Here is a 13,005-nt window from a genome sequence, read left to right on the forward strand (position 1 = left end):
AGTGCCATTCCTGTCGCCCTGTCCTTATTGGGGGAGGGGACACTTAGGCCTGACCACGTTCTTATCTGGCCCTCTCAAACTGTGATAGCCGTTTCCCTCTCCTTCCTCTTTGGGGCTGATGTGGATGGCAGAACTCCCCCCAACACACACACACACACACACACACACACACACACACTCCTTTGCTCTGGATTGTGTCCCCTCTGCCTCTCCTCTGCTGCCCCCACATGCCCTGCCACTCTGGTTGGGAAAGGAGCCATGCAGGCCCTCCCTTTCTTTAATACAATAAAAACACAGCAGGGGTTGCACACCTGCCTAGGCTGAAGAACTTCTGAAAGAATGCGCACTATCTCCAATTTGGAGTCTTTTACAAGGAAATGCATGCAGCCCCCCCCCCGCCCCCGAAATAAGCTATTAAAGCGGTGCTGTTAATTAAGCAATGCCTGGCCTTTTGATTCTGAGTTGCCATATGATGGGATTAGAATGCAGACGCTTTATGAGCCAAGAGCTGAAGCACAAGAGCATCCCAAAGAACACAGATTAGCAGAGACACTTAGAGGCTTTGAAGAACCAAAACAGGCTCATTCAAAGCCCTTTTTACCATTTCATTTGAAAACTTCCCTGCTGTTTCAAGGAGGGCAATATGCCTGCAGAGGAGGTCGTAAACCACTTAGCTCAAGGGGCAGATACTCCAAGCTCAGTCTCCTTCTGTCCGGGGCTTTCACAGGAGCCCTCAAGGACGGCTGGCTCTTAGCTGAGAGGAGCAGCCTGGGCCCTGGAGCTCCTGCAGGAACCCCCGACAGCCTGGCAGAGCCTCCTCCACACCTCCCCAGGGGTCAGGGCCAGAAGCAGGTTTCAATGGGTGCTTGGGCTCCTTCCCTGCTGCTCTCTTCTCCCTCTGCCCCACTGAGGTCGCCCTCCTGGGCCAGCACGGCTCTCGTCTTCCTCCGCCTCAACAGTATCAGCACCTGTTCCAATTGCCCTCCTTTTTACAGCCCTTTTCTGGGCAGCTCCCCTGATGCCCAGCATGGCCTTTCTGGGGCTCCAGGGGCATGCCCGGCTCCCTTCTCTTTTGGCTACTTCGTGGCTGTTATTTCTCAGGCCACTGCCCATCTCCACACCAGAGTGTCAAAACCGTGATCTCTACAGAGAGGCCAATGAAGGCTTGAGGGGGGGCTCGAGATGCTTGCCTGACTGCCAGGACGAGGCCGGACCGAGAGAGCAGGGCCTGGCTGGACGGCGGCAGGGGCTCTGTCGGGGTGGAGGATGAGGACCAGCACCAGGCCGGCTCAGCCTACCACAGCGGATGGCAGCAGCACACCCAGTCCAAAAAGGGAGGGCTGGCCAGAACGCTGTGCACGGAAGCCCCACTCTAAATTCCATACAAAAAGAGAAACAGGCTGGGTTTAAACCAAGTACAGAGATAATGGAGAAAAAAACAAAACAAAACCTCTTTCCCCAAAGACAGGACAGTTTCTGTGCCTTTTCCTACAACTTAGAGGGCTAATTTGGGGGAGATGGTGGCTGCCCCCCTTCCTCTCAAGGGCGTCACAGTAGACTCACAAGAGGAAGGAAGTGTGTCATCTCTGTGGTTTGCGTCTCTAAATGGAGAACTAAACACCGTGTTTGGGAAGCAACAACAGAACCCCCCCCACCCCCCACCCGCCTCTAGAGGTGGCTGAGAAAGAGCCGGCAGTCAGCACAGCACAGCCGCTCAGCCCCAGACCCCGTGTGGCTCTGGCACCAGGTAAGGGCACTGCGGTGGGCCTCGTCTCTATCTTGCTGTGTAACTTTCCCACAACGGGGGCCTTCAGGATGAAGAGGGGCAAGGAGCCTGTCCAGACAAGCCTTCATATTTGGAATGAATTGGAGGGGGGGGGGATGCTTCTGCCCCCTGCTGATTCTGTATTAAAGGTTATTTATCTGTCTGATGAAGTTAGGAAACCATGTCCAGAAAGCAGAAAGGGAGCTAAAGGAAATCCATCACACTTTCTGGGGAGTTGATGCTCTGATTTTCATTGCTCCTGCTGCCTGGGGATCTTGCTTTTTAACTCTGTAGGAATCATTAGAATCTTGTTCCAATTCCTTGACTGGAAACCCCAGGGATCACTGAAGGATGCCACTGATACAAGATGCAGTTTAATAAAGATAAGTGTAAAGTTCAGCATCTGGGTGAGAAAAATGAAAAGCATGCCTACTGGATGGGGGATACGCTTCTAGGTAGCACTGTGTGTTAACGAGACTTTGGGTTACTTGTGGATTGTAAACTAAACATGAGCAGGCAGTGTGATGCAGCGGTAAAAAAGGCAAATGCCATTTTGGACTGTATCAACAGGGGCATCACATCAAAATTACAAGATGTCATAGTCCCATTGTATACGGCACTGGTCAGACCACACCCGGGTGTAAACTGCATGGAGCTTTTATTACAACCCCAGATTGATTCAGTCCCTGCCCTCTACACAGAATGCGATTTTCGTTTGGATTTTGGGCGATTTTAATTTTCCTTCTGCAACAAGAAGGATTGATCCAGAGTGACCCTACCTATATTGTGCGCTATCTCAGACTGCTTTTAAGCCTGAATATCCAGCTTGGGAAAGAAAGCTTTGGTAGAGAACCTCTGATAGGCTACACCTGGTCATGTGACACGCTTGCTTAAAGGAGAAGCCCCTAATTTCTCTCAACTTCTGTCGGTCCTGGATTTTTCTTCCCTCCTCTGCCTTTTTCGATCTTCTCCCCCACCCTTCCAAGAAAAGAAAAAGGCTCCCTGCCTGGCTCCTCTCCCCCACCCCTTCAAGAAAAGAAAGAGGCTTGGCTCCCCCCCACCTTCTGAACTACCCTAACCACTTGCAGAAGACTTTCCTGTTTCAATGGGAAGGGAGGGGGGGAGGAAGAATCGAGTTCAAAGCGATCTGAATTCAACAGGATTGACAATGGAATAAAGAAAGTAAGTGCAGACTCTGCCCTGGAATACTGTGTGCAGTTCTGGAGGCCTCACTTCAAGAAGGACGTTGATAAAATTGAAAGGGTACAGAGGAGAGCGACGAAGATGATCTGGGGCCAAGGGACCAAACCCTATGACGATAGGTTGAGGGACTTGGGAATGTTCAGCCTGGAGAAAAGGAGGTTGAGAGGGGACATGATAACCCTCTAAGTAATCCTGGGCTAAATAATCCTGGGCTAATCCTGCGTTGAGCAGGGGGTTGGACTAGATGGCCTGTATGGCCCCTTCCAACTCTATGATTCTATGATTCTATGATTCTAAGTATTTGAAAGGTTGTCACTTAGAGTAGTGATCCCCAACCTGTGGGCCGCGGACCACATGTGGTCCGTCGACTAATTGGAGGTGGGCCGCGAAGGACGCCTTCCCCCCCCCCCGGCCCTTTACAACATACTTCGGGTGTCATTGTCTCCCATCACTCCCGGATGGGACTATCTCGTTGCAGAGAAACAAGCTCAGGGTTCCCATTGATTTGTCATTGTCATGAGTTAAAATTTCCATGAAAATAAAATGTTCCTTATGTTCATTGTTGTGGCGTGTCTGTGTCTTATTTTGAAGGGATGTTTAAACATTACCATAGCGATCAGAGAGCGTTAGGGCAGTGGTTGAGAGTAGAAGAGTAAACTACCCCCCCCACCGGGCCTCAGTAAAATTGTCAAGCGTTGAGTGGTCCCCGGTGGGTACCACTGACTTAGAGGAGGGCAGGATGCTGCTCTAGGTGGAAATGGGAGGAAACCTTAGGAATGAAGCTAGGGTCCGTTCGGAGCATGACTGAGTTCTTTCTGAAGCTGCAAAATTCTTTTCTGGACTTTCCAAGTCCTGTCTGTTGAGCCAATCTGCCTGCTGGTTCGTGACTCCCTGTAAGTGTTCAGCCAAGACTGGATAGGTTCTTTTCTGCCAGTGTCAAGAGAAGGCACACTTCTAGATCGAGTGCAGGCAACTGCATCCTGCCTTGGCTGTTGGTGTACGCTTTGGTTGTCATATTGCCCATGTGTACCAGGACATGTTCGAAGGATGTGCAGAAAGCTCTGAAGGTTCTAGCCAGTTTAAGCTGTGCACCTTCTCTGCTTGTGGCCACTTTCCTTGAGCTGTTTGTTCCCCACACTGGGCTCCCCAACCGCTCTGGCTTATGTCCATTGCGATGGCTATCTGCTTTGGTTGAATGAATGCCCTGCCCCTTTGAAGATTTGCTGGGACAGTTGACCAGTGAAGTATTTTGAGGATGGATGCTGACAATACTAGCTTTTTGTCCCATTTACATGCAATGGAATAGGAGCAGGGTCCACAGCAGTGGCCTCAAGTGGAAGCAGGCCCATGGATCCATGTCTATTGTGGAAATCATGAGACCATGGATTGCGGCGAGATGTATGATCCCCACTGGTGCGTTCGCTGTGAGGTGTGTTATTTGTGATATTAGTTTCATTTTTCTTTTGGGAGACTCTTGTTAGATATGTGCATAATCTGGCTCCTAGGTGCTCCAGTTCTGTCACTGGGGTCAAGCGGCTCTTTGTCTACATTGATTAAGAACACATGGGCCTGCAGAAATGAGGTACTGTGTTAAGTGACTGTTACCGCTGTCCTGTGATCCGTGGCCCACAGCAAGAGTTTGTCTAAATAAGGGTGAATGTGTGTTCTCCTTTGACATAGTTTTGCCATCAAAGCCTTGGTAAAAACTCAAGAGGCGGACAATAGTCTGAATTGTACAGCCATGTATTGGAAGTGTCTTCCTTAGTGACAGAAGCAAAGATATTTTCAGGAATCCCTGTGTATTGGAACGTGGAGGGAGCCCTCCTGGGGCTCCAGAAATGTCAACATGTCATTCTGCTGAAGGATCTGGAGAATATGCTACAGGGATTCCATCCGGAATCTCCTCTTGCTCACCCATCGTCCCTTCAGGTTCAGAACTCCATGCTAGTCCCCCGATTTCTTTGGAACTACAAAAAGTATTGAATAGACCCAAGAACCTTTGTGTGGTAGGCACTTCTTCAATGGCCCTGATGTTGGTCAGACGTTGGATGGCTTGAGCCAATAGCAATCATCTGTGCTGTGACTTGGGGATAGGGGATTGGACAAAGTTATTTGTAGGTTTTGCTGTGAGTCCAGTACCCACTGGTCCATCATGGAGTGGCTCCATACTTCCTGGTAGAAGTAGAGTTTGGCTCCAATCAGGTAGTCAGGTGGTACTTTTCCTGGCTTGCTGGATTTTGTCCCGTTTGTAGGGTTGTGGCTGTCGTGGTGTGAACTTGGGTCTCTACTGAGTGGGTTGGAAACCTCTGAAATCTCTGGAGTCTCTGGTCCTTTCTGGGGGACAGTAGGAATGAAAGAACTGCTGAGGTCTGTGTTTGTAATCCCTGACTCGGACGCAGCTGGATGTGGCAGGCATGGCCTTCTCTTCCTCCTTCGTCTCAAATAGGACCTTGTCCAAATTGGATTCACCAAAAAGATATCTGCCAGAAAATTTTGAAAATCTGGTCTATGTTTAAGCTATATATTGCAACATATTTCCATGCTGGCACCCTGTGCTCTGGCACAGAGTTGGATGATGTCTTGTGAAGCATCAGCTGCAAATTTCACTGCCGGCTTGATCTTCAGGACAGCTTGCATTGCCACAGGAGAGACAAAGTTTGGGGACTTCAGCATATCATCTGCCCAAATGACGATGGTGCTAGTAAAATTGGACAAAGCTCCTGAAGCACGTATTGCCACGGAGAAGGCCTCATAATTCTATTTTAGAGCATATTTGTTTCTCTTGTCAATGGAGTCCTTAATTGGATTGTCTTCACCTTTTGCCAGGATTGCCCGAGTGTAAAGCCACCATGAGCACATCAGTGAGGGGCACCCTGAGTTCCTCAACTGCATCATCTGTAAGAGCGTACTGGTGGTGGAGGTGAGAGCATTACCAACTCCTGGGATGGCTCACTCTGCTTTCAGAACATCATCGAAGTTGTCCAGAAATTTGTCAGGGTGCTTGAAACCTCTAGTGTTGAGATTGGCAGAGGCCTTTGACTGAGGTTTTTCCTGGACTTCCATCTCGTATTTAAAGGTATTAATAACCTTAGGTAAGATATGTTGAAGATGCAACACTTGTTAAAACCTTGTGGAGGTGTCAGGTGCTCCTGTGGCTTTCTAACCTGATAGCTATCCCTCTTCTTTGTCTGATATAACCTCAAAAAAGGAGGCCGTAATTCCACTGGGTGGCCACGGTTTGGCAGCCAAGGGGCTAGAGCTGGCCTGCAAGCATAGTTTGGACTTGGAGGTTCCCCCCTTAACTAGTATGAATCTGGCCTCCTCCTCCTCTGATGAGTCATAGTTCTCTGCTTCCTGTGAAATAGGCTTGCTGATGGTAGTTGCCTGCTTCACAAGGTCTCTTAGAGCAGTGGCCCCCAACCTGTTTATCATTGGGGACCAGTCAACGCTTGACAATTTTACTGAGGCCCGGGGGGGGGTAGTCTTTTGCCGAGGGACATCACCGCCGACTGAGCCCCTGCTCTGCTTGCTTTCCCACCAGTGCCCCTGACTTCCCGCCGCCCGCTGGGGGGTACTGCCAGTAGCAGCTGCGCAGTGCCACGCTGAGGGGGAGCCTCAGCTATGGCGGCCGCTGGAGAGCACCAAAGGTGAGCCAGCAGCAGAGTGGCAGGGCAGTGCCTGAGGCAGCAGCTGGGGAGGAGGACGAGAAGGAGCCGCGGCCCAGAACGGACTGATCCATGGACCAGGATCGCTCTCTGGACTGGGGGTTGGGGACCACTGTCTTAGAGGAAGTGAGAACCCTAGCCCTCCTGGTCTTAAATTTTTGCCACTGTAGGAATTCAGTGGACAGATGATCCTCTTCTCCCCCACCCTCCTCCTCTTCTATCCATGGACTTTGTTATATTTAAATAAACTAGGTGTTTGTGGACTGCCCCAACAGTGATCCTAAGGAACATTCTAATCCTCAACCAGGGCCAGAGCCTTCTTGGTCCTGGCCCCCACTTGGTGGAATGAGTTCCCAGAGTTGAAGGCCCTGGCAAAGCTACAACAGTTGTGTATTGCCTGCAAAAGGGAGCTCTTCCACCAGGCCTTTTGCTCAGACATGGTGACCAGCAACATCTACAGGGCCCCTGCTCCCTCGCTTCCATCCACGCGTTCTGCTCTGGACCTGTTTGCATTGATATACTCTGTTGCCTTTGTTAATCTTAATATTAATGTTATTATGAAAAGTTGAGTTCCATGTACGTTTTATGCATTGTATGTAAACTGCCCTGAGCTTCAGGGGAGTGCGGCATATAAATAGATAGATAGACAGACAGACAAAGCCAAAACATGCCATGGGATAATGGGTTATGTGAGAATCAGAGTACTTCAGGAATTTGATTTGGCATGGGGGGAGAGAGACGTAAGAGAGAGGAGGTGATTTTCCAGAGGGCTCCATCCAGAGGGACACAGTCTGATTTGTTCATTGTGGGCAAACAATTATAACTGGCCTTAGGAACACCAAGAGACAGGTTAGCTTGAATTTTCAGGGGTCTGCATCTATGGGCTGTTGCAGTATTGTAGGAAGAACACTTGAACTGTGACCTGCAATTGCAAGAAAGTAGGAATGTGCTGCCTAATGCTACTCTTGAGGTGTGAGGTAGAATGCTATCTGTTGTTATTTTTGTGCTGCTTGTTTTGAAGATTTTTATTACACTTAACATATTTGTTAAATTAATAAATATTCTAATAAAATTCCTATTTTTAATAGAACGTCTGGTCCTTTGCACCCTCCTGGCCCTGGGAGCCCACAAGGTTCAGGTAGGAACTCCTCAAAAGTCTCTCAGGGGCCCCTGGATTCCATGTTCTGAAGAGCTAACCCTATGAAGCCAGTGCAAGGAGACAGCCTCAAAGGCTGGCCCTCCCAGGCAACTAGCTGGCCTCTGTGTAAAACAGGGGGCTGGACTAGATGGGCTCAAGAGATCCATCTCCCAAAGAGTTGTTTTGGTCATGGCAATAAACCTTTAATTGTTTCCCCTGTCTATGAGGCGGGGATGACTTCTGGAATAAACAAGGAGTTAAAAATCAGCACAGATGGGAAAACAGACATGACATTTACCCATTCCAATTTTACCAAAACACGTTACTATAAATAACCAAAGGAAAAAGGTGCATCTATTCCTCTCCAGAAGTTCAGATCATGAACTACGAGTGACAAGTCTTTAGTCTGAGATCATTTTGCAAGATTAAATCAATTATACCTGAGAACTATATCTGACAAGTTGGTAAAATAAGGTATTACTGTTAGGTGGATTAAGAACTGATTGACAGATTGCAAACAAAGGATTTGTCACCTTCTTGGAGAGGAGTGAGAGTGGAGTGCCCCAGGGATGTTCAATATATCTATAAATGAAGGAACAGAGGGGGCCCTTATTAAATATGCAGGTGATACTAAACTGGGAGAGGTAAGAAAGACAGCAGAAGACAGTATCAGAATACAGGATGATCTTGTCAGGATAGAAAACTGGGTTAAAATGATTAACATGGATTTCAATAGTGATAAATTCAAAGTTCTTCATTTTGGGAAGAAAAAAATCATATGCATCACTATAGGATAGGCGAGACTTGTCTTGACAGTAGTATGTGTGAAAAGGATCTGGAGGTCTCAGTAGAACAAAAACTGAACATGAGTCAGCAATGTAACTTGGTGGCTAAAAAGGCAAATGGGATTTTGGGCTGTATTAAAATAAGTACAGCGTCCAGTTCACGTGAGGTGATGGTACTACTTTACTCCGCTCTCGTAAGAACTCACTTGGAGTACCATGTTCAGTTTTGGGCACCACAACTGAAGAAAGATGTAGAGAAACTGGAGTGTGTCCAGAGGTAGGATACAAGGATGGTGAGGAGTTTGGAGACCAAGTCATATGAGGAATGGTTGAGGGAGCTTGGTCTGTTGAGCCTGGAGAGAAGACAACTAAGGGGATATGATGACCATCTTCAAATACTTGAAGGGCTGTCATATAGAAGATGGAGCAGAATTGTTTTCTGTTGCCTCAGAGGGTTGGACTAGAACTAGTGGGTTGAAATTAATTCAAGAGAATTTTCGGCTAAACATCTGGAAGAGGTTCCTGACAGAGCGGTTCCTCGGTGGAACAGGCTTCCTTGGGAGGTGGTGGGTTCTCCTCCTTTGGAACTTTATAAGCAGAGGCTAGATAGTCACCTGACAGAAAGGCTGATTTTCTGAACTTAGTCAGATGGTGAGTGGCTAGGCAGGAAGGGATGTACCAGGGTTTGTCTCTTGTGGCCCTTCCTTGCAGACCCAGGGAATTTCTGATCACCACTGTGGGATGGTAGGTGAATTTCCTCCAGGCCAGGCTGGATTCTGGAGATTTTTGGTGAGGGGATCACTGGAGCATGAAATTGTAGTCATTGTGGGTGGGCAGGTAATTGTGAGTTCCTGCATTGTGCAAGGGGTTGGACCAGATGACCCTGGAGGTCCCTTCCGACTCTGGTTCTATAATCTGAAGTCAGAACATGAAACAGTTATCCATTTTTACTGGCTGAATTAAAGCCTGCAGGCTTTCTCACTACTTCAATGTGCTATTAACTGCCTCAACCTCTAGGATGGAGTGAATTAGAAATAAATCGATAAATAAACCATTCCATTATCAAGGTGAAATATACTGTATATTAAACAAATACTCATTCAGCTAAATCTTTCTTAACCCTTGAATTAAATGTTCCTCTGGGTGTATAAAGCTAATTCAACCTGATGGTTCCCTATCCTTGCAGGTGTTAACTGTCCCACCAGCATGAAACTGATGGGCAACTCACGGGTACATCTGGCTTTCATTCTGGGGGCTGTTCTGTCCTTATACTTGCAAGTCAGAGCAAGTGTCACTGAGGCCCCTTTGGGAACAACTGAAAGTCCTGCAATTCCTGCCAGTCAAAACCCAACAAGCCAGGAGCCAACAGAACCAAGCACGGTTCTTACTACTATGGTTTCCCAAGAGGCAACGACTACTGCAACGCAGACGTCTGTCTTCCAGCCTGCGTCACCAACAGAAACATCCACCTTCCAATCAAGACCAGCCCCCCTACCCTCAACACGGCCCCCAGAGGTGCTGACCTCTTTTTATGCAACTGCTACAACCAGCCCTGATCAGGGATCAGTGACCCTTGGCAAGGAGCAGGTGACAGCTAACATATGTGAAGACAACAGTAAGGGATTAATGTTAATTTGCTTCATTATCATTGGAATCATTGTCTTCATCTGTGCTCTCCTCCTCTTTGTCATTGGAGTTCTGGCAAGCAAAATGTCCCATCTTAAGAGAAGACAGCCAAGCAAGCGCCTGCCCAGGAGCAACGGGGACTTTCTAAGTGGGAACAGTTTGTGGCCACTTGGGTTGGAGACACTGCAGAGGATGTCCAATGAAACACCAGGAACTGATCCAAAGACACAAGGCCCTGGGTTGGAGACGCCGGGTGCGAGACACGAGCCATTTGAAGAAGCTGGCAAGAAACTAGCTAGAGAAATATCCAACAGACAGAAGCATCGAGAGATGCCACAAAATCACACAACAGCAGCCTAGTCAAGGTGAGCATCTTGGTCTCCAGGTACAACCTGCCACTGGCAGCCTGTGGGGTGTTACATAAACATGAGCTATTGTGATAGACAAAAGTGCCCCCACAGTCTTCTGGAGTCAAGAAGATTTCACAGCTACTCAAATGCTGATGTTTTAAAGGAGATTCTAAAGTTACTCATCCAAGAGAAAAGGGATCTTTCTATCAAGTAGAAAAAACAGAAACATGCAAGTGGAGGGAACTTCAGGAAAATCTCCCCCTACAAACAGTCCCCTGGATGGCTGAGAGCATCCCAAATCAATGGGTGGACTGACTGGAGTGCCAGCCTGCCACCTTCCCCTGTCTCTGACCCACACGCAAGCAGGTTTTTGTGTTGCTTATCAGAACTGCCTCAATGCTGACTCTATCCTTGTCAGCATCCCCGGAAGTATCCTTGTGACCCTGGTGCTTGCCTGTAGCTGGTGCCAAACGCCCAGGCAGGGACAGGAGCAGGCCACTTCCAGAGCGATGTTCCTCCCTTACAGTGGTGGCCTGCAGTCAAAAGTCCAGGTGGTTCATGCACTTCATTACATTTGCTTCTACAAAGGAGAGAGGAACGGAGGGAAGCATATTTCCCTTTTAGCACAATCAGTGTAAAGCTTTCAGTGCTAAGAACATTTCATATGCGAGGGAGAAACAGGAGACTACTCAATGGAAACAGTTGCCTTGGGGAATGCTCCACTTTTTCCAAAGAGATTCACGACTGTTTTAAAACAAGAATCGTCGTCCTGGTTTGGATTTCCCCCACCTTCACACAGCTGAAAGGAAAATCTTGATCTCACATAAACCAATGAGGAGCCAAGAAGTTGCTTCTGCTGAGACATTCTTCCCTGCCTACTCCACAGGGGTGTTGCATGAAGATAAAATGGGGAGGCATTTCTGAACTTCTTTGGGGAATAAAAATGGAAAACAGTATTATTTGTAAGATGTTATAATTTTCACACTCATAAGAAGTCATTTCTATTTTATTTATACTTTAATATTTATTGCTTGTCTTGTTGCCTTTGGGGTAGTAACTGGTGGTGCCAGATTGATTTGGAGGAACTTCTGATGCTTGAACCTCAACGGAATTTGAGTGTATTTGACAAAAGTGAGTTCCTGCAAACAGAAATGCACCACTATGTCTTGCAGTATCTGTCTGCATCCAACATGCAGGCTCAGTAACCAAGGACAAGTGTAGACCCAGATGGGGTCGCTGATGTGTAGCAAAACAACACAGGGGTCCAGACCGCATGGTTAGTCCTTGAGGTGCCACCAGACTCCTGTTCTATTTCAATGACGACAGCTCCATTTTGTTCATCCAAAATGACAAAAGCAACGATTCTGAAGAAAACAGAACAAATCACTTTGGCCAAGTTACTGATGAACTCAGCTGCAGCAATTTTGTCCCACTAGCACATTTCTAACCAAAACAGCTGCAGTAACTCCACCCTCCAATATAGAATCATAGAGTTGGAAGGGGTCATAAAGGCCATCTAGTCCAACCCCCTGCTCAATGCAGGATCAGCCCAAAGCATCCTAAAGCATCCAAGAAAAGTGTGTATCCAACCTCTGCTTGAAGACTGCCAGTGAGGGGGAGCTCACCACCTCCTTAGGCAGCCTATTCCACTGCTGAACTACTCTGACTGTGAAAAACCTTTTCCTGATATCTAGCCTATATCGTTGTACTTGAAGTTTAAACCCATTACTGCGTGTCCTCTCCTCTGCAGCCAACAGAAACAGCATCCTGCCCTCCTCCAAGTGACAACATTTCAAATACTTAAAGAGGGCTATCATGTCCCCTCTCAACCTCCTTTTCTCCAGGCTGAACATTCCCAAGTCCCTCAACCTATCTTCATAGGTCCCTTGGCCCCAGATCATCTATGTCGCTCTCCTCTGTACCCTTTCAATTTTATCTACGTCCTTCTTGAAGTGAGGCCTCCAGAACTGCACACAGTACTCTAGGTGTGGTCTGACCAGTGCCGTATACAATGGGACTATGACATCTTGTGATTTTGATGTGATGCCTCTGTTGATACATCCCAAAATGGCATTTGCCTTTTTTACCGCTGCATCACACTGCCTGCTCATGTTTAGTTTACAATCCACAAGTACCCCAAGGTCTCGTTCACACACAGTGTTACCTAGAAGCGTATCCCCCATCCAGTAGGCATGCTTTTCATTTTTCTGACCCAGATGCAGAACTTTACACTTATCTTTATTAAATTGCATCTAGTTCTCATTTGCCCATTTTTCCATTGTGTTCAGATCTCGTTGAACTCTGTCTCTATCTTCCTGAGTATTTGCCAGTCCTCCCAATTTGGTGTCATCTGCAAACTTGATGAGTAGTCCCTCCACCCCCTCATCTAGATCATTAATAAATATTTTAAAAAGTACCGGGCCGAGCACCGAGCCCTGAGGTACCCCGCTACTCACCTCTCTCCAGTCTGATG

The 13,005-nt window shown here is 47.7% G+C and overlaps 2 protein-coding genes across 7 annotated transcripts in view; one reads left to right on the forward strand and one right to left on the reverse strand.

Moving 5' to 3' along the window:
• Positions 1-13,005, reverse strand: part of NF1 (neurofibromin 1) — a 365,186-nt gene that overhangs the window by 81,399 nt on the left and 270,782 nt on the right. The gene's annotated exons all lie outside the window — the stretch shown is intronic.
• EVI2A (ecotropic viral integration site 2A) lies at positions 1,664-12,718 on the forward strand. Of its 2 annotated transcripts, XM_077312049.1 has the most exons (3): positions 1,664-1,747; positions 7,722-7,771; positions 9,743-12,718. In XM_077312049.1, exon 3 carries the CDS (start codon positions 9,763-9,765, stop codon positions 10,540-10,542), a length of 780 nt encoding a protein of 259 aa, XP_077168164.1. In that variant the 5' UTR covers positions 1,664-1,747; positions 7,722-7,771; positions 9,743-9,762; the 3' UTR covers positions 10,543-12,718. The 2 variants fall into 2 exon arrangements, with proteins under 2 accessions (XP_077168164.1, XP_077168165.1); XM_077312050.1 differs by lacking the exon at positions 7,722-7,771 and having other exon boundaries at positions 1,692-1,747.

This window comes from Paroedura picta, chromosome 15, assembly GCF_049243985.1.
Source record: "Paroedura picta isolate Pp20150507F chromosome 15, Ppicta_v3.0, whole genome shotgun sequence".
Classification (NCBI taxonomy): Eukaryota; Metazoa; Chordata; class Lepidosauria; order Squamata; family Gekkonidae; genus Paroedura; species Paroedura picta.